A 22483-nucleotide genomic window follows, 5' to 3' on the forward strand; every position below is an offset into this window, starting at 1 on the left:
ATCACATTGTGGTGATTTGTTACGGAGATGCAGTATGAAAGAACTATCATCTAGGGATTAACATATCCATCATCACGTGACCTACTGATCTTGTGTGTGTGTGTGTGTGAGAGAGAGAGAGAGAGAGAGAGAACATCTAAGTTCTACTCTTAGCAAGTTTCAATTAATTATAGGATATGGTGTTATCAACTGTAGTCACTAGGTTTTACATTAGATCCTCTGCCCTTACTCCTCTTCTAAATGATAGTTTGCCCCTTTTACCAACCCCTTTCTCTCTTTCCCTCATCCCCCAGCCTCTGGCAACTGCTTCTCTACTACGTTTCTCTGAACTTGGCTTTTTCTTCTTTTTCTTTTTTTAGATTTCACATATAAGTGAGATCGTGCAGTCTTTGTCTTTCTCTGTCTGATTTATTTTACTTAGCTTAATGCCCTCAAGGACCATCCATTGTCTCAAAGGGAACATGGCAGGATTTCCTTCTTCTGGTTGAATAATACTGCTTTGGATATATACACCACATCTTCTTTATCCATTCATCTGTTAGTGGACATGTAGATTGTTTCCAAATCTTGGCTGTTAGGAATATTGCTGCAATGAACATGGGAGTGCTGATATCTCTTCAATATCTTGTTTTCATTTCTTTCAAATATATACCCAGAAGTGGGATTTCTGGATCATATGGTAATTCTATTTTTGCCAGTAGACCTTAAATCACTTTGAAGGCAGGAACTGTAAACATCTTACTCAAAATGCTACTCAATAAAATATTCTCAAGAGCTTAGCACAATAATCGGCATATAAGAGGCCAGCAATAAATATGCTGTTGACTGGATGAGGGAATGAATGGGTAGATGGGCAAGTGGGTGAATGAATGACTGACCTACTCAGGGATTTCAAGTAAATGCACAGAACTGTGATTATTTTGCAATTTTGATGTTATGGAATCTAGACACAAGTATTACCATTTGGGTTTCTTTGCTTTTGGGGTTTTGTTGTTTTGGGTTTTTGTTTTTGTTTTTCTTTCTTTTTTTTTTTTTTTTTTGAGAGAGAGGCAGGAGAGTGGGGGAAGGGGTGGGCAGAGACACAGAGAGAGAATCTCAAACAGGCTCCATGCTCAATGAGGAGCCTGATGCAGGGATCCATCTCACAACCCTGAGATCATGACCTGAGCCTAAATCAAGAGTCAGATGCTTGGGTGCCTGGTTGGCTCAGTCAGTTAAGCATCTGCCTTTAGCTCAGGTGATGATCCCAGGGTCCTGGGATCGGGTCCTGCATCAGGCTACCTGCTCAGTGGGGAGCCTGCTTCTCCCAGTGCCTGCTGCTCCCCCTGCTTGTGTGTTTCTCTCTTTAGAAAACCTAAAAAAAATTTAAGTAAAGAAAAAAAAAAGTCAGATGCTTAACCAGCAGAGTCCCCCAGGTGCCCCAAGACATATCATTTATAATGCAGTTGGTTGTATGTTACACAAATAAAAAATGTATCTGGAAACCTTGGTCTAGGGCAAATCACCTCCACTATTAGATCCTTGCTCAGTCCTTACTGGCTTAACCCCTTCCCTGGGGTGAGTCCTTAACCTGTTAACCCACATCCCAAAGGACAAGACAGTTCCAGCTCTTAGCCCTTCCCTGTAAAGAGTAAATGAGAAAACACAGGAAAAGTATGAACTAGAAAGTGCTGTATGAATGTACGGGGTCATTATTCTCCCCATACACACAACGCCTGCACCTCTTCGAGCCCTATTGAAAGTGAGAGTGGGCAGCACAGATGCCAGTGTATTTGAACCCTAAGACTCCAGGCTAACCACACAGTTATTCCCTCCCTACCACACTGTGGCTCGTAGGAGACCCTCCTTCTTTCCTCCCTGTAATCGAGTACTAATGTCTTCTCCCTTCGGGATATCTGATTCACCCCTTCCTCCCCGCCCACTGCCTCTGCTTTAAGAACCCAGCCTAGGTGACCTCATGACCAGATGTTTCCAGAACCCTCCAGCTTCCCTGCCCTTCCATCCAGGGTGCAACCACTGCCAGACAAGCCTTTCTGAATGCTACTTTCTAAATGTTACCTCTGTCCCTTGTCCTGCTCCAGACACCTGGCATGATTACTCTGGCTGAGGGTAGCGACCCTGTTCAACCCACCTCAGCCCTCATGACTCCTCTTCCTCTTTGGATTTTCTTTGTTACCATATGCGGCAGGTCCTGTGATTAGCTCCATTTTATAGAGGAGAAGACCAAACTTCAGAGAGGTTAAGGAAGCAGCCCAGGACCACATAGCTTATGAGGGGTAAAGCCAGGATTCAAATGTAGGCAGCAGTTCCACTCTCAAACCCGACCCTAATCGGCCCCTCTGTTGCCCAAGAATTCAGAATCAGTACTAGGAGACACGAAGCTGTACTAGAAGCACTAAGTGACCTTACCCGTCTGAATGAATAGGAACCCCAGCCACTCCCAGGACATCAAGAAGGGAGCAGGACTCAGTCTCCCAGGCTTGGGTTCAAGTTCCAACTCTGCCCTCTATGGGCAGAGTGACCTTAGGCAAGTTGCTGAACCTCCCTGAGTCCCAATTTCCTCATCTGTAAAATGGAATAAATAATCTCCGTGTACTTCACATCACAAGATGTTTTGTAAGGATTGAACTAGAGGATGTATATAAACACATCCATGAAGTAGGCATGTAGGAAGTTTCTGTGCGGGTTAGTTTTTATAATCATTCCCTTCTACTTCCCTTAGAATAATTGTTTTTTTCTCCTTTAACCATCCCTATGTGTACAGACATTTTAAGAAAAAAGTAATTATTAGTAAGTCTGACTCTGATTCATTCAAACTTATTCTAAGAATCTGGTCCTTATGTGCCCCCCTGGACCCTGCAGGAAAGTTTTGTCTCAATGTGGTGAGCCTTCTACATCCTGCTGCTTCAGTCTGGGTCTTCACACATGTTGTTCCCTCTGCCTGGAATGCTGTTCCTTGCAATCACTAATGAAATACTGTTCATCTTTTTTTTTTTTTTTTAAATTTATTTGTCAGAGAGGGAGAGAGCACAAGCAGGCAGAGTGGCAGGCAGAGGCAGAGAGAGAAGCAGGCTCCCTGCTGAGCAAGGAGCCTGAATTACTGTTCATCTTTTCAGGCTGCTTTAAGAACCACTTTCTCTCCAGACCCCAGAACAGTCCAGTGGTATTTGGTACACTCCCATTTCTCAGAGGAGGAAATTGAGGTGTAGGGAAGGTAGGTGATTGGGCTCAGATCATGAGGCGAAAATGCAGCAGGAGGTGGCCTGGAACACAGATAACCTGAGAACTCCTTAAGGGTGGGGCCTGGGTCTTTTTCCTCTCTCTTCCTCTGAAGCTAGCACCCCCACAGGGGCACAAGCCTGGCGTGTAAGTGAATAGTGGAGGAACAAATGAACCATTTGGGCAGCATCCCTGTGGGAGCTCTGTGAGCACTGGTCTGCGTGGCTACATGATTACCATCTGCCCATGCTGGTCTCCAACTCGCAGGCTCTTCCAGATAATAGAGATTGACATCTGTGAACCACACAGACCTGAGTCCCAGGACTTGAGAGCCAATGAGAAAGAAACAGGAAAAAAAAATAAAAGGACCCTAGTGCATGGACCCTGGCCTTAGGGATCCCCACTTCTCTGTCTGGGGCTGGGCAGCTCACTGAAATGCCCTTCTCTCCACTAATATCCCTTGAAACCCTGCTTAACCTTCAGGCCCAGTGCAGACAGTCCTTGCTGTCACGCTGGGGTCCCCAAGGAAGAGCAGAGCTCTCTTTCCTCATTTTCCCCCGTCCCTTCATTTCACATTCGTTTCTTGTTACTGGTATTACAGATTATGCTGTTCTTTACTTCTGTGTCTCCACGCTCCCCAAATCTGGAAGCTTCCTAAGGATAGGGGGCTGTGTCTTACCTCATTTTTATTCTCTGCAGCATCTATGCTAGGCATAACAGACACAGGCGAGGCACGTTTACAGTCACAGATGGCTAGAGTGGCAGGGGGCTTGACCTCTGCCTCGTACCAGCTTTGGGACCTTGAACAAGTTTCTCAACCTCCTGAAGCCCTGATGTCCCCACCTGTAAAAGGGGAGTGAGAATTCAGCTGACATAATAGGGTTGTTATGAGAATTTAATAAGCTCAAGTTCACAGCTAGAGCTCATTAACTACCATTATTATTAATAAGTCTTTAATAACTAATCAGAGACCAAGAAGAGGCACAAATAGTTTTTTCTTCAATTAATACATAAGAAAGAAATGCTTGCAAAAATGAAACAACGGGGGCATCTGGGTTGCTCAATCATTTAAGCACCTGCCTTTGGTTGAGGTCATGATCATGGGGCTCCCTGCTCCAAGGGCAGCCTGCTTCTCCCTCTCCTTCTGTCCCTCTCCCCTGCTCCTACTCTCCCTCTCACTCTCTCTCAAATAAATAAATTTAAAACAATGAAACAGCAGTATGAACACAGAGAAACATAAATAATTGGATTTGATCCACGTGCATACTAGATAACCATCAAGTTCATAATCTTCGCGTTCCTGCTACATAGTTCCTGCTGTAAATTACACATTTGCTGTCCATCCAGCCTAGAGCAGAGATGGTCACAGTTCCTCAATCTTAAGCCAGAGCTTGGTCTCCCACCAGACAGCCAGAGCTGCCCTACCCCTTGTCATACCTTTCACACTCATGGAAATTCCTACCACTTACCAATGGGATTGATGAAGGAAAAATTAGGACCACAGCAAAGGATAATTACATTGACCCTCACTTGCCCCTGTGGTCTTATTCTCTATCTAGGAGCTTATGTGACCTTTTAAAATACAAAACCCAGCTCATGTTAGTCTCCTGCTTAACACTCAGCAGTAGCTTCTTCCATAAAAGGAATAAAATATGTACTTTTTTTGGTAACCACAACCTACAAGTCCCTACCCAGTATGGCTCCCCTCTGATTCATCTCCATTGTCTTCCTTGACTCTCTGGGTGCCAGCCACCTTGGCCTTCTGTCTCTTCCTCTAACAAGGCAAGGACCTTTGCGTTTGCTCTCTGACGTTTACTGGCAAAATGTCACCTTCTTAGAGAAGCATTTCCCGACCACCAGATGGGAAATATTCCTCCCCTATTATTTCCCATGTAACACCATTTGAGCTACATTATTTGTTTGCCTGTGTATTATCTGACCCCTTCACTTCCCTGAACAGAAGCTCCCCATGGGTGGGAACCTTGTCTGCCTTGCTCAACACTGTATCTGAAGCCCCTAGAACACTTTCTGGCAGTCACAAAGCACTCAATACCTATTTGTTGAATGAATACATGGGGAATGGGCGGGAGGAACAAATTAAGTCATTTTTCACTTTTTATTTTTCTATTTCAGATGAATTTCAGTTTTTTTAATGAAGTGCACATACTAGTCTGTACACTTGAAAAAAGAAATGCCAGACAAAATAAAACTGAGACAATAAAATTAGCATTGTTAATCAGACAGATGAAAGGAACATAAAACCTTTGCCAAGAATCGATTACGTAGATCGCCGGCAATCCATGTTATTTCCACCCCCCCACTGTTAATACCTGAAACATTGGCCAGTGGAATGACCTGCTTGCTAGTCAGCACACACCCTTGGACTTTTAAATAATTGTCACCTCCCCTGGTGTTTCAGTTCTCTGCTTTATTCCAGTCCCCCACTCTCAGCTCATTTATTTCTACCTCCGTGCTTTTGCCAATGCTTTTACCTCTAAGGGCATTTCCTCCCCGCTGTTCCAGTGCCTACCCCACCCACCCCCACACCCCACATTTCCTCTGTCCAAAATCTTGATCACCCTTTAGGGGACATGAAAACCTATTGTGAAATGGCTATGACCACAGACAATTGTGCTTTAAAAAGCACCACGCTTTTTCAGAAGTCACCTTGTCTTTGTGTCTCTCTCAATTAATTACAGTTGGTTGAAAGCAATATTTTTATACATCGAACCACACTGAAATGTCACTATCCATTTTCCAACTGAGTAAAAAGAAAAAAACAAACAAACAAAAAAACCCTAACTCGCTGCTAGGGGCAAAATGCTGTCTCAAGTGGATGCAAGCAATTGCTTCGAATCCTTCTCAAAGGAGAAAATACCAGGTGGTTTGCAAGGGTTCAAAAGCCATTCCTCCAAACATTCCCACGAGGAGGAACGTGGTGTATACACAGTCATTATCTGCGATTTACAAAGCAATGGACACAAGCAAGAACTGACTGGTGAGCTCGGAATAACCCTCTCCCATGCTGTTGGGCACCATCCACTTATGTCCTATCACAACAGCCTTATAGCATTGAGCGCCTACAGTGTGCCAGACTCTGTGCTGAATGCAATATATACATTATTCCATTAAACCTCCTGACAGCCTGAAGTGATCATTATGATTATCATCCTGTTGGGGGAGGTTATGGAGAGGACATGACCACCATTTGACCCAAGAACTGCCCCCCCCCCAGCAACTGCAGACTCCTCACTACCTCCCCTGTCCTTGAAATGTACAAGCATTTTCACAGCAGGAGCTATTCCAAGGGCACAGCCTTGAAAGAGTAAGGTGTTGCCAGGACCATCTGGAAGTATATATAACTGAACCCTATTCAGGCCTGCATGAAACTATGAAACTATTTAAGATTCTGGTGGGTAGGTATGGAGATCTACTTGCCTTGCGGCCACCTATAAATTTCCTTGCTGATTACACCTGCCACCTGTCTCTCTGGAACATCCTGACTCTGTCTCTCCTTCCTTCCTCTCCATGTGTGGGGGTTCTGAATTTCACCTTGGAGAAGCTCCCAACATCTCAAGCCAACATATCCCCATTTTACAGATGAAGTAACTGACACACAGAGAGTTTCACCAGTTTCACCAATTTCTAACAAAGCAACAAAGTGTTAGAACCGGTTTGGACCCATTTAACCAGATTTCAAAACTCCCATTCTTGCCATACGAAATGTATCTTCCATCTAAAAACTATAGTTAAAATTGAAGATAATAGTTCATACAACTTATCCTGAAAATGACCAGTTCTGCAATCTTTTCCCCCCTTTTTAAATTGTTTTTAAGGGGTGCCTGGGTAGCTCAGTTGATTATGTGTCTGACCATTCGTTTCGGCTCAGGCATGACCTGGGGGTTTGGGGACTGAGCCCTGCGTGGGGATCTGCAGTGGGCATGGAGTCTGCTTGAAATTCTCTCTCTCCCTCTCCCTCTGCCCCTCCAGCTCATGCTCTCTCTCTCTTTCTCAAATAAATAAATCTTTAAGAAGAAGAAGAAAAAAAAAGACTTAAAAATAAAAAAGGTCAGATTGCAGACAAAAGTCCAGAGATCAAAGCTTTCTAAAGATAACAACCACAGATTTATGATTCAAAAGGGGACTCTGGATGGGTGCCTTAAGAATATTTCAAGTTCAAGCGGGAGGGGAAAAAAGCAGATTTGGGGATCCATGCAAAAGGAGATCAGAAACTGTAGTCTTGTATGTGAATAGGAAGCAAAAGTCAGAGTCTTTGATGGTTTGGAACAGAGAAGATGAGAAAGCCTTTCTACTAGGCTTTTAATGGTTTGCAGCCAAAGACTCAGAAGGATAAAAATTTCAGGAGCTAATATGCTTTACATTAGGTGTTCAGTGTGATTTTCCTGTATGTTTGAAAACTGTCCTAGCAAAATGGTGAGAAAATAAAAAGCTGTAAGAGAATGATTAGGGAACTGACCATCATGGCAGTTTGAGTCCAGTGTGTTCTTTATGCAGTGCCTTGCAAAGGACGAAAGGATGGAATCTGTTGCTTCTACAGATGTAGTAATAAAATAATTGAAGCAGCTGACATGTACTGAGCTCTTAAACCTTGAGCTCGACATATACCTTCTTACTGGGTTTTTGCAGTGGAGCTATAAGGTAAGTCCTGTTACCATCCCCATTTCAGAGAACAGAGGCAGAGTAAGGCTTAGAAATGTGCCTTGAGTCAGTCCCATAGGCAGCGAGGGGCAGAGCCAGCATTCAAACCCAGAGCGTATTTGAACACGGCTTCCACTCTGCAAGGACCCAGCATTCTTTCAAGGCCACTGGGGGCTCCAGAGACCAAAAAGGTGGCCGTGTACTTGTATATGTTCTGAGACTCACACAGATTTGAGAGAGCTTCCTGAAACTGTGAAAGCAATAAACCTTCATGTTAAAAGCAGAGAGGGGCTCTGGGTTCAAATCCTGCCTCTGAAACTTCACCGTCACGGCTCCTAGCAAGCCGTGCTTTTTCCAGCTGCAGATGGGGAGTCACAGAATTCACCCGGGACATAGCTGTGGGGACTGAATGAGATAATGCCTTTAAAGTTTATAGCACAGAACCTGGTGCATGTCTGTCTTAGCAATAAAAGGCAGCCATTGTGGGGATTATTCTGAGCTTGTAGGAAGCAGAGCTCCTCAGCCCCCGTGTCACGCCAAAGTACCAAAGCCAACGGGGTTTGAAAAGAGGAAAGAGGAGGAAGGATCCAGATTTTAAAAGGAGCAAGAAAAGAGGTTGGGAGCACTGTGGGTGCCAGGTGCAGAACGAAGGCATTTGATTGTGATTTCAACTTGAACCCTTGAGAACCAGAAGACGGTTGAGCCATTCTAGGAAGATTTTCTGAATTTGCCGTAACAGGTGTGGAGAGGGAGCGTGCACACACACACACACACACACGCATGCATGGACCCACACCGTCTTCTACCAAGTCAAAACAGGAGCACACTCAATACTTTGATTCCAACGTAGCTCTGCGACTGGAGATGAGCACGGTTACCCAGAGCCAAGGCAGGAAGCTGAGGGTCCTTCAGAAGGGTGAGAGGCCCTTCCCAGCCCGGCAGGAGGCAGCGTGCTAGGGGGAGCCCTGGAAAGACAGGGGCACCACAGAGAGCCCTAGCTTTGCAGGGAGGGCTGGTGCCCCTGTGGGGCCCTTGCGGCTGCCTCTATACTCGAAAGCACGAGTTTTAACCGCTGCGTCCTATTCATGAACAACAAAAATCCTTGGTTTATCTGCAAACACTGTGGACACCTAAATACCGTAGACAGACTCGGCAAATAAAGTCGGCCCGTTTCAGAAGTGCCTTCTAGGATTATACCCAAACGAAAGACTGAATGAGTCAAGGGAGAAAGGAGAAGGGCGCACACAGGGTTAACCTTCCCCTAACCCCTTCTGTCCCACCCGCGACCCAGGAGAAGGCGGGGGAAGAAAAGCTGGGGGTTTCAGGTGTGCCCTAAACCTCGCGGCGCGAGGGGAGAAGCACGGCAGAAACCCAGCGGACACTCCCCCCTCCAGGGACGTGGGCGCTTTCCAGGATGGTCCGACCGCTCCAGCGTCCTAGCGCATCCCAGGCGGAGAACCGGAGAACCGACTCTCCAATCTCGGCTGCAGGCAAGACCTTACTTTCCAAGACCAGCTGCGAGCTTACGGATCCGGGACTACCGAGTCCACGCCAGGCTCCCGGCTTGCTGCCTTGAGATTTCCCAAGCCTCCCGGCGAAGCCCAGCCTGGAGGGTTCCTCTTAACAAAAGGTTCGCGGAAGAGCGCGTCGCTGCGCAGCGCTGCGCATCCCCCCCAGCCCTGAAAGCCCCGCTGCGGGGGCGCTCCCCTTGGTCCGCTCCCCCACGATCCCTGCGCTCCTGCGACCACCGGCTCCAGCGCACGGATCCCCAACGGTTCCCCCCCGCTTCCAACCGAGTACTCACTTCTCCCCAGTCCCTCCGCTGTCCACGCTGTCTCCTCCACCGCCCCATAGCGCCTAAGAGGCTTCTCGGTTTCCAGATGGGTGGACAGAGATTGCTTCAACTCCATCGCTGATCCCCGCGGGCAGGTCGACGGGTCCCCCTTTACTCCATCCCCGCCGCGGGCTGCAGGGAGGGAGGCGGCTCCAGCCAGCAGCGTTTTAAGGGGCCGGGCGTTCGTGACGCTGCTACATCTCTTCCGCCGTCAGGGCCGGGGAGCGCTGACTGGTACCCAGCGCGGGTGGGGGGGGGGGGGATGTGGGGCGCATGCGCACTGGAGGCGAGAGGGGCTGGGGGGTTGGGTAGAGAGAAAGAGGGGCAGATGATAACTCTAAGAAGAACAACAAAAACAACAACTAAAACCGAACCAACCCAAAGGAAGTAAAAACATAGCCCCCTCCCGTGCTGAAGCCGGTGGTGATGCTTTGCCGGGGCACTGCGCTGCTTTGTGATCTGTCAGCGGGCTGCTAGGTTTTGAGTGGGATTGGTGAGCGCCTCTCTACCTGTGGGCGATGGATCCATCTTTGGTGGGGAGTGTGCAGAAGCTAGAGTGTAGTCCTGAATCTGTGGGGTTCTGAGCTTGGTCGGGTGCAATTTTGTGAGAATCTCTGGGCTTTTGCTTCTGCATGTAACTAGAATGTGGAATGGGACAGTCTTGCTACCCCGATGCCCTGTATCAATTCCCTAGGTGCTTGCATGAACTTGAGAGAGACATGAACATATTTTGGACACAAATATAACAAAACTGCTTGGATCACGGATCTCTACTTTCCAGAAACTCAGAGGTTTATCTTAGCAACACAGCATGGAAGCATTAAGAATACAAAGTAAAATCAGCAGCTAGATTGATAAAAATGAGGAAGAGTTTATTGAATGAGGGCAGGGTGCTAAACTTCCTAATAACTGTGAAACAGATGCTCTTTTCTCAGCCTTGTTTTACAGAGCATGAAACTGAGGTGCAAAAAGATGGTTTGCTCCAAGTTTCACGCTTACCAAGGGGCCTGGTCAGCAACTGAATCCGGACATAGCCTCTTTAGCCAACTGATTTCTTACACTGCTGTGATATGGTGTTCTCTATGGCAGGAGGGGTGGGAAGGAGGCTGGAGGATATGAGTTGTTTGTTGTTGTTGCTTTTAAGATGTCATCAGGGGTGATTTTTGTATCCTTTTAGCTTGTGGAAGTGTTGCATGGCCTAGTTGTTTAAGAAAAGTATTTAGCCACTGGTAGTAAGTATCCTTAAAAAGTCATTATCAATAGGGGTACCTGGGTGGCTCAGTCAGTTGAGTGTCCAACTCTTGGATTCAGCTTAGGTTGTGATCTCAGGATCAAGGGATCGAATCCTACACTGGGCTACGTGCTCAGCAGGGAGTCTGCTTGGGGCTTCTCTCCCTCTGCTTCTCCCCCAACAGACACACATTTTCTCTCTCTCAAAATGAGCGGGGAAGTCTTAAAAAAAAAAGTTATTATCAATAATGAACTTCTAAATAGCCCATGGGAGAAAAAGGAAATAAAAATGAAAATCATATACTGTTTAGAGCTGATAACCATGAAAGTACCACATATCAAAACTTGTTAAGTTTTGGTGGAAGTAAATGTTTAGCCTTCAGTGCCTACAGTAAAAAAAAAAAATTGGTGATGGACATTGGGGAGGTTATGTGTTATAATGAGCAGTGGGTATTATATAAGACTGATGAGTCACAGAGCTGTACCCCTGAAAAAATATATATTATATATAAATAAATGTGATACATAAAATATTTTATTTATAATAAAATAAAAATAAATAAAATAAAAAATAAATAAATAAAATAAAAAATAAATAAATAAAATAAAATAAATTTTTTTAAAGATTTTATTTATTTGACAGAGAGAAATCACAAGTAGATGGAGAGGCAGGCAGAGAGAGAGAGATGGAAGCAGGCTCTCTGCTGAGCAGAGAGCCCGATGCGGGACTCGATCCCAGGACTCTGAGATCATGACCTGAGCCAAAGGCAGCGGCTTAACCCACTGAGCCACCCAGGCGCCCCTATTTATAATAAAATAAAAATAAATAAATACAATAAAAATATTTATACATATAAATAAAAATATATAATATAGTATATATAATATATTATATATTATTATATGTAATTTATAATTATTACACTATATATAATTACTACATAATTGTATACTTATACATTATGTATAATTAAGTGATTAATAAATTATATATAACTTGTAATAAGATAGAATTTATTATTAATTATAATAAATTATATATAATAAGTAAATGAATTTAGGTTAAAAAATAAATTCCAACAGACTCCAAAAAAAAAAAACAAGGCTAAAAATAAGTGGGTAAGGATGAATGGATAAGCAGAACATGGTCTAGCCATACAATGGAATACTATTTGGCCTTAGAAAGGAAGGGCGTTCTACAGTATGTCATAAACCTTGAGGACACGATGCTAAGGGAAATAAGCCAGTCACGACAGATAACTGTGTGATTCCAATTATATGAGCTGTTGAGAGGAGTCAAATATCATAGAGATAGAAAGTAGAATGTTGATTGCCTGGAGCTGGGGGAGGGAAGAATAGAGCATTACTGTTAAACGGGTAGAGTATTTGTAGTTTTACAAGATGAAAATAATTTGGGGGAGGAATGGCGATGGCTGCATACAAATGAATGAGTTTATTACCACTGACTGTACCCTTAAAAATGGTTAAAAAAAAATGGGTTAAGTGTTCAACTCAAAAGACTTTGATGAAAAAGAATAGATGGGGTGCCCTGGGGGCTCTGTTGATTAAAGTCTGACTCTTTTTTTTTTTTTTTTTTGACAGAGATCACAAATAGGCAGAGAGGCAGGCAGAGAGAAAGAGAGGAGGAAGCAGGCTCCCCGCTGAGCAGAGAGCCCAATGCGGGACTCGATCCCAGGACCCTGAGATCATGACCTGAGCCGAAGGCAGCGGTTTACTTAACCCACTGAGCCACCCAGGTACCCTAAAGTCTGACTCTTAATTTTGGCTAAGGTCATGATCTCAGGTTCGTTAGATCAAGCCAGCGTCAGGTTCTATGCTAAATGCAAAGTCTGCTTCAGTTTCTCTCTCTCTCCCTATCCCCCTGCCCCTCCACCCCACTCTCTCTCTCTCTAAAATAAATAAATAAAATCTTTTAAAAAAAAAACCTGTGCAGTAGAAAAAATCATAACAAGAGCATAAATTTAAAAAATGGAAAAATAAGAAGCAGTAGAGGAGACCCATAAAACCAAAATCTCATTCCTTGGGGGGAATATTACTAGTAAAGAAAGCAAACCTCTTGGGGTGCCTGGGTGGCTCAGTGGGTTAAAGCCTCTGCTTTTGGTTCAGCTCCGGTCATGATCCCAGGATCCTGAGATTGAGCCCGGCATCAGGCTCCCTGCTGAGCAGGGAGCCTGCTTCCTCCTCTCTCTCTCTCTCTGCCTGCCTCTCTGCCTACTTGTGATCACTGCCTGTCAAATAAATAAATAAAAATTAAAAAGAAAAAAAAGCAAACTACTCAAGACCCACCAGGATAGGTATTCATGAGTAAAATTAAGAATGAAGAGGGATACATGATACAAATACAGGAAGGTTTTTTTTAAAACCAGTTGAAATAGATAACTTTTTTTAAGAAGTAAATTACTAAAATGCATTTAAGAAGTAAAAAAAAAAAAAAATCAATAATTGTTTCAAAAACGGAATTCTCTTTTTTTTAAGATTTGTCTATTTTAGCGAAAGAGAGTGAGTGTGGGGTGGGGAGAGGGAGAAGGAGAGAGACAATCCTCAAGCAAACTGCCCGCTGAGCACAGAGTCTGACTCGGGGCTCAATCCCAGGACCCGGAGATCAAAACCAAGAGTCAGCTGCTTAACCAACTAAGCCACTCGGGCACCCCAAAAGCTGAATTCTTAATATAAAAATTTATTTTTCTCCTTAGTCCCTCAAAGGCATCAGGCCCACACAGTTTTATAGATGAGCTTTTTAAAAATTTTTTTAAAAAGATTTTATTTATTTATTTGGCAGACAGAGATCACAAGTAGGCAGAGGCATCAGAGAGAGAGGGGGAAGCAGGCTACCTGCTGAGCAGAGAGCCCGATTCGGGACTCCATCCCAGGACCCTGAGATCATGACCTGAGCTGAACCGAAAGCAGAGGCTTTAACCCACTGAGCCAACCATGTGCCCCTTATAGGTGAGCTTTAACAAAATAACGGATAATCCTTATTTCATAAAAATTATTTCAGAGCTCATTTTATGAGGATAATATATGACCTTGATATCAAACCTAGATTAAAATGGCACAGTGAAATAATTATAGAGTGAACTCACCTATAAACACAGGTACAAATGTTCTAAATGTTAAAATACATTGTGAACAAATGAGGTTTATTTTAAAAATGTAGAAATGACCTCATAATCAGAAAATCTATTGATAGAATATGCCATAGTAACAGATTAAAAGAAAAACCTGTTGGATGACCTTAAGGGGTACAGAAAAAAAAATTGAAAAAATCAGCAGTCAAATATATGTCTGTCTTTTTTTCTTAGCAAATTAAGAATAGAAGATCATTTCCTTAACCTTCTAGAGAGTCATTATAAAAAATCAACAGCAAACATTTGACATTTACTATTGACTCTCTGTGCCTGATCATTAAGGTCAGGAACAAAACAAGGATGTCTGTCATCTCCACTTTGGGAGATTCTGGTCTGGTTAGACAGGAAAAATAAATAAAGCATAAGAATTGTATCAAATAAATAAAATATATTTTTTAAAACCTATTGTAAAACTTTAAGACATATGAAGAAAATCAAGAGTCCCAGAATAGACCCACATATATATGGAAAGCTGGTATATGACAGAGGAGGCATTACCAATGAGTACAGAAAGGATAGACTCTTCACTAAATGAGTTGCCTAACCAAATGGAGAACTAAAAAAAGAAAAAAAGTCAACCTTGGACTTCCTAATATAGATACATATCATATATAAAATTCCAGGTAGATTAAAGACCTGAATGAGAAAAAACAAATTTTTTTTAAATTTGTAAGATCATATAGAAGAATATCTTTATTCTTTCACAATAGAAGCTTATGTTAGCTAAGAACCCAAAACACAAACCTTAAAGAAAAATATTAAGAAAAAACATTTCATTACACTTTCATGAAACTTCCACGGCCATTAAGTAGTGATCCCATATTCCCTCTCCCTCCAGCTTCTGGCAACCCCCAGTCCTTTCTTTCTGTATGAATTTACCTGTTCTGGGCATTTCACATGAATGAAATCATACACTGTGTGAATTTTGTGTCCAGCTTCTTGCTCTTTGCGTACTGTTTGCGTACTCCATGCCGTAGCATGAATCAGTATTTCCTTCCTTTGGACGGCCATGCCATGTATGAATATACCACCTTTGGTTTATCCATCAATGGACATGTGTGTGGTTTCTACCTTTTGGCTATGGTGAATAGTGCTGCTGTGACCGTGTGCATAGAAATACCTGTTCAAGTACCTATTTTAAGGTACCTAAGACTGGATTTGCTGGGTTATATGGTAATTCTATGTTTAGCTTTTTGAGAAACAGTCTCACTGCTTTCCATGTGATTGAGCCATCCTACATTCCCTCCCGCAATGTAGGAGGGATCTCACTTCTCCACATCCTCACTAACAATTGCAATACATACTTATTTGGGGGGATTATAGCCGCATCAATGGAATAGACCAAACTACTACCAAAAAAGGGATGACATGTAGAGACTTAATATTAAACTAAGGAAACCAGATGGAAAATAGTACATACTGCATGATTCTATCCTGTAAGTTTCAAAAACAGACAAAACTTATCTATAGTGATAAGTGTCAGAAAGGTGGCTACTTTAAGGGGGCTACTGAACCATACACAAGAAGAGGGATTCGTTAAAATACTAGAAATGTACTGAAATGATTGATGACATGGTGGGGTGTGTGTGTGTATACACAAACACATATATATGACTTACGTGGATATAATATATATGTGAATATGGGTATTCATTGAGAAAACCACTTAATATAAATGCCCTTTACTGTGTGGAAATTATATTTCAGTATTAAAAACTAATTAAATGGGGCACCTGGATGTCTCAGTCAGTTAAGCATCTGCCTCCCACTCAGGTCAGGATCTCACGGTCCTGGGATCAAGCCCCACAACTCATCCTGCTCATCAGGGAGCCTACTTCTCCCCTGCTCATATATACAATCCCTCTCTCAAATACATAGATGAAATATTTTTTTTAAAGAAACTAAACAAAAGGGTGTATAAATAAAATTGAAGACAAAATGGTCAGTAGGTTCAGGGATCTTTGTCATGTTATTCTAATTTTCTGTATTAAATTAAATTAAAATTAATGTCATAATTTAAAAAAAAAAAACACAAGAAAAGAAAAAATAGCCAGACTCTTAGATCCAATCATCCAACTCCTAGGAATCTACCCTAAGAAATACTTGAAATATTAAGAAAAATATGCACAAGGTATTTCTTATAATTTCTGTAAAATGTGGGAAAAGTCTAGTATCTAACAAAAGGGAAATGGCTAAATAAATTCTGTACTTAATGTAAAATTATGTTTACAAAAAGTTTGAAATATCACAGGGAAACATTGTAACACAACGTTCACCAAAACTTAAGATGGAAAAGTAGAGAACACGGTGTAATGCAAAGTATGGGCTGTTGTTTTTGATCGTTTGTTAAGATCAAGTGTACACTGTGATCTCAGTCATATTAAGTATTTCATAAAATGATAATAGTAGAAATTAAATGAAAAATGCTGTGATCCAATTTTGTTATCCATTCACATATATACATACCCAATAAAACAAGACTTATTTTTTTTAAGATTTTATTTATTTGAGGGACACCTGGGTGGCTCAGTGGGTTAAGCCTCTGCCTTTGGCTCAGGTCATGATCTCAGGGTTCTAGGATCATGTCCTACATTGGGCGCTCTGCTCGGTGGGCAGCCTGTTTCCCCTCTCTCTCTGCTTACTTGTGATCTCTCTCTGTCAAATAAATAAATAAAAATCCTTTTTAAAAATTTAGAAGATTTTATTTATTAGAGAGAGAGAGAGAGCAAGCACAAGTGGGTAGAGGAGCAGAGGGAGAGGTGGACTCCCCACTGAGCAGGGAGCCCAAGGTGGGACTCCATCCCGGGACCCTGGTATCCTGACCTGAGCCGAAAGCAAATGCTTAACCAACTGAGCCACCCAGGTGCCCCAAAAGAAAACATTGAAATGACATATACCAAAGCATTAAGAGTGACTACCTATGGACCGTCAAGATAACAAATAATGTTTTGTTTGAATTCTCTAATGTTCCCAGAAGGGATAGGTGTTACTTTTATAAAAAGAAAAAGAATCAGTAATGTTTTTTAATGCATGGAAAATAAAAGGACTAGGAGCAAATACACAATGATATTCACAGTAGTTGTTTCTAAGAGTGGAAAGTTGGGGGAAACCTTTTCCTTTTTAATCTTCTGAATTCTCCAGTCATCTCTACTGAGCACGTGCTGTTGCATCGTTGAAAGGCGGATGAATTCTGTTTCTAAAAATGTGTGAGTAATACAATTCCGTAATCCTAGGGGACAAAAGGAGCTCTGCCACAGCCATGCCCAGAACCCTGTCTGTTTGTGTTAGTCTAGGGTGGTAATGCTTCAAGGTCGGTAACTGACTGAAGTAACCATCTGTGTGGAATTATTAAGTGGTTCTTCCAGCCCTGGCTTCCCATCCTGGCTCTGCGCCTCTCTCTTCTGGGAATGCCAGACTCGTAGGGGATGCTGGATGATTACAAAGGGCTAGTGCCACACACTTGTATAACTGTCATTTGGGTTGATTGAAAGGGAAAATAATGCAATATCATCTTGGTAATTTGATCCTTTATTCGGCATGTTAACAATTTGTAAATGGATGCAACCCCGAGCGTATCCGGAACAGCATGTTGCTCAAAAACGCAGGCTTTTGAAATCTGGAATATCTAAGTTCCAGCCCTGAATCCGCCACCTGCCAGCTGCGTTACCCCGTGTGACATACCATTTCATTTCCCTGAGCTTCACTTTCTTTAACTCTCAGCCTCTAATGACACTGTGCGGGGGGACTCCCGCCATGGCAAAATGAGAACATGTGTGTCGTGACATCGGAGGGCCCCAAAACAACTGTCATCATCTTTGCTGTTTGTATTATTATTCCTGCTACTACATTGTGCTGGCTGATGGTTTGGAGTTCTCACCTTGAGGGCATTTACTCAGGTCTCCAAGACAAAGCAGAGATCTGTTAAAACAGACTCTGGACAGAAATTGGACCTCTCACGTGTTACGGGTAGATATGTACCCCGGAGAAGTCACTTTGGAAGTCAGCCTGACACTTTCTCAAAAGGATAAACACAGTTACCATAGGACCCAGCAATTCCAATCCTGACTATGCACCCGCAGGAAATGAAAAAATACGACCATATAAAAATGTGTGCACCAATGTTCATAGCAGCACGATTCTGGAGATCCCAAAAGCTAGAAACAGCAGAAAAGTCCATCAACAACGATGGACAAATAAAACGTGGCATTTTCTTAAGGTAAAATAGTATTTGGCCATAAAAAGTGTCGATAGCATGCTACAACATGGGTGAATCTTGAGAACACTATGCTAAGTGATAGATACCAGTCATAACTGACCACATGTGTATTGCATGATTCCATTTATATGGAGTGCCTGGGATGTCTGTCTATATAGGAAGCACATCTATAGAAACTCTATAGAGAAAGGAAGCAGGTGAGTGGTTGCCTAGGGCTGGGGGCCCAGGAGGGTTGGTTCCAAAGCAGAACTGTGTACTTTTCTTCATGCAGAGTTGGGAATCCCACAGTTCTCTGTTTGTAAAGCCTGTGATCAATGTCTTAGGAGCTCATAAGCTTCCATAAAGCAAATCTGGATGTGTTTGTTAGGCATCTCAAATAAATACAGATGGGGTACAATAGACCAAATGTGTTGACAGACCTCCTCCCAGCTTAGGGAGAAGTGAATACTGGATTAAGCACAAAAGTATGAGCTTGGGGTGTAGGGTTTCGTCTCCTGAACAATGCAATAACATATCCTTAGTTTTCAAAACACACAAGAGACACCACTAACATTCTAGTGTGTGGGGGGTCCTCGCTACACCGCTGCCCAGCTCATAACCTTTGGGCAAGTCGCCTCTCTCCATTCCACTGAAATGGCTCAAGATCCCCATTTCTTGTTATATCCATTCTCTTTGTTTCAATCATCATCCTGCTTGATCCCTCCAAATAACTACAGCCTTGCAAAGCAGACCCTTCTCTAAACTCCCACTGCACCTGCCTCCCAGAACTCCTCTTTTCTGCTCATCCTGGTTCCAGCCCCCACGGTTCCATCTCCCTTACGAGCTCTTTCCCCATCGCTCACGGCTTTCAGGGATACCTCTCTGGTCTTGATCCCCTCCCGGCTCTTCTCTTCTCATTCTTCACCCCTTCCTACTTAAAACTATCCTTTGTGGTGGCCCCGACCCCAGTGGCTTCTGATTTCCATTCGCAGCCCTTGTTCCTCCCCCGCATTCCACCACCCCTGCCCCCGCCACCTCTTGGAAATACCCGGCCAGCCGTCTTGGTAAAATTGACAAAAGAGGGAAATGGATTTGGAGGAGCAAACAGAGTTAAAGAGAGTTCCAGAAAGCACACTGTGTGCTTTCAAGCACACTCTTGAAGGAGGCTTAGGAGAGAGAAAAGAAGCTAAGGAAATACAGATCCAAGACTTAAGACCTGAAATCCTGCATCTGTTGGAGAGCTGGGACTGGTGCTTCTGCACGAAATGCTCAAGGGGAGGGCATCAGGTGTTTCAGCCATGCTGAGACGTGAAGTTATTATGAGAGAAGCCAAGGCTATGTTCCTGTGTAGGGTATGGAGGGAGTCGGAGAAAAATCCCCAGGGTGCATGGGGACTCTCTCTGTATTATGGCGCTTTTCTAGTTTTTTGTTTTTGTTTAATACTTTTTAAAGATTTTATTTATTTATTTGAGAGAGAGAGCATGGAAAGGGGTGAGCCAGAGGGAGAAGCTGAGCAGGGAGCCTGATGCAGGACTCGATCCCAGGACCCTGGGATCATGACCTCAACTGAAGGCAGACACTTAACTGACTGAGCCACCCAGGCACCCCTTTTGTTTTGTTTTGTTTTTAACTGACATTTATTGATCGGTTACTACAAACTGGGCACTTTACAAGACCTACTCTTCTTTTTTTTTTTTTTTTAGATTTTATTTAGTTATTTGACAGATCACAAGTAGGCAGAGAGGCAGACAGAGAGAGAGAGAGGGAAGCAGGCAGGCTTCCCTCTGAGCAGGGAACCCAATGCAGGGCTTGATCCCAGGACCCCGGGATCATGACCTGAGCCGAAGGCAGAGGTCTTAACCCACTGAGCCACCCAGGCACCCCAAGACCTACTCTACTTAACTCTATACTCCAAACAGTATCCTATGACATAGAGGCTTGTTACTCAGAGAATTCCTCATTAATAAGTAAGTAAACTGCTTACAATAAAAGGCAGGACCTGCATTCAATCTCAGCCCACCAGTTCCAGAGGCCACTTACCCACAGTTCACACCACCTCTCAAAGCTTTCCTTTCCATTCAAGGAATCACCAATGGCAAGGCCCAGGAAAAGAGGTTTATAACCTCAAGATGCGAACATTTTTCAAGATCAGGTTCTTAGGTCTTTGCCCAAATATGTTCCACCTGAATTAGAAATCTCACATTTTTTCCTCAGTACCTCACTCTCCAATGTGCTGTGGTCTCCCCCTGACCATAGTTGGTCAACAAATCCTACTGATTCTACCGTGGACAGCTCTCGCAAATCCAACTGTGCCCTCCATTCCACTGCCTTGTTTTAGCTCACTTCTGCGTCATCTTTCACTTAGACTCTTGCAAAAACCATCTTCTCTGTTTTCCCCCGACTAGAGACCATTCTCCACACTGCTTCTAAAATTATCCAGGAGCGCACACACATTCAGTGCCCCTCGTGTGCTTAATCCTCCATTGCATTCCCATTGCCTGCAGAATCATTGATGTAACCTATCTCCTTGGTTTTGAGGAATTCAGGTTATCCCCAGCTTCGTGGAATGATCTAGAAAACTGTGAGAACAGTCTTGCAGTGAAAGCTCTGGAGACATCCTTTCTGTCCTTAGGAGGAGTTCCTAAACGTGAAATTGCCGAGTCAAAGGATATATACATTGTCAAGGGCACCTGATGCCTTTTGTTAAACTGTCCTCCAGAGTTGTCCTGCCAAGTTATACTCACCAGAATTGTGTACTACATGGGGATCCCTTGGTGGCTCAGTCAGTTAAGTGTCTGCCTTTGGCTCAGGTCATGAGCCCAGGGTTGGGTCCTGTGCTCAGTGGGAATCTGCCTCTTGCTCTCTCCTTCTCCTTCTCCCCTTTCCCCCACCCATGTGCTCTCTTCCCCCCCTCTCCGTCTCTCTCTCAAATAAATAAATAGATAAAATATTTTTAAAATAATTATACAAAAAGTGTGTACTACAGCTTATTACAATTCACATGTTTACATGAGTCTATCCATGGAGTAGAATTATGCTCTATTCACTTGCAAATCGTCAGAGCTGGAATACAGAATGGCACACAGTAGGTACTCAGTAAATGTTTGTTGAGTGAATGAATGAACTAAGTAAGTGGAAGAGAAGTCTATTAAAAACTCCCTGATTTGTGTATAGCTCTCACAGGCATGTCATAACACAAATGCTCTGTGCTGTTCTATGTGCACCTGACTATTCCATGTGGAATGATTGGGAGCCCCCCTCTGTACACGAGGCTGATATTCCCAGATGCTCTACAATACTGCTCCATCCAGGGAGCAAAATCCTTGTATCCTATCCACACTGGCTGTGTAGGTACAGACCCAGTTCTATTCTCTACCATTTTCCGTCAGCCCCGAGGCAGGTCACGTACTCTCTTAGAAAAAGGCTGACATAAACCTAATAGCAAAGTGAGTAGAGGAGCCACAAGTTCACAGATCTGTATTTCCAGATGTGTATAAGCAACTCTGTTGGACAGCTCCACTAGAGACTAAATGTCCCAGAAGCACCTCACATCGAATCCCTTCTCTTCAAAACCAGCCACAGCAGATGACATTTTTCTTCCAGCCAGTCATTCAAGCCAGAAAATGTGTATTTCGACCTACACATCTTGCTGATATTAGGCTGAGTGGTTTGACATTGGTTAACCAATAGCCTGTCCCTTCCTCTCTGTTTCTATTACTGTTGAACTAATTTGAGTTCCAGCGATGTCTCCCCATGGACAATGCAATATACATTTAATATTTACTCTTCCAACAAGTAATTGTGAGCCTGAATTCAGTGCCAGAGAACGTGCAAGATTCCAGGGTTCATCCATGAAGAAGTATTGTTCAGTAGTTGGCAGAAACTGTGGCCGGGGCAGCTGGCCAGTGCATAATGTATCACCTTCTTGGAAATTCTTTACGAATATTAGCACCTTAGAAGCTCTGAGAACTATGCGACTTTGTGTAACCCTGTCCCTGTGTTTCCCACACTTCTCTCAACAAGGAACCCTCTTGTTGGATATCAGTTACAAGGTTCTTAAAACCGTGTCACAAAGTGCATCCTGGGACATTCTCATGAGAAGGAACATAAACGTTTCAACGAAGACCTTGTATATTCATTTCCCTGGGGATGCCCTGTTTTGTTAGATTCTGTCTATAAACAAGCTACATTTGTTAA

The 22483-nt window shown here is 43.3% G+C and overlaps 1 protein-coding gene across 1 annotated transcript in view; it reads right to left on the reverse strand.

Moving 5' to 3' along the window:
• Positions 1–9951, reverse strand: part of BMERB1 (bMERB domain containing 1) — a 105900-nt gene extending 95949 nt beyond the window's left edge. Inside the window, exon 1 of the mRNA XM_059154586.1 lies at positions 9683–9951. Coding sequence (XP_059010569.1) covers positions 9683–9788 — 106 coding nt within the window. The 5' untranslated portion in view covers positions 9789–9951. The remainder of the gene's footprint in view (positions 1–9682) is intronic.
• Positions 9952–22483: the final 12532 nt, after the last annotated feature.

The sequence above is a fragment of the Mustela lutreola genome, chromosome 17 (genome assembly GCF_030435805.1).
Source record: "Mustela lutreola isolate mMusLut2 chromosome 17, mMusLut2.pri, whole genome shotgun sequence".
NCBI lineage: Eukaryota > Metazoa > Chordata > Mammalia > Carnivora > Mustelidae > Mustela > Mustela lutreola.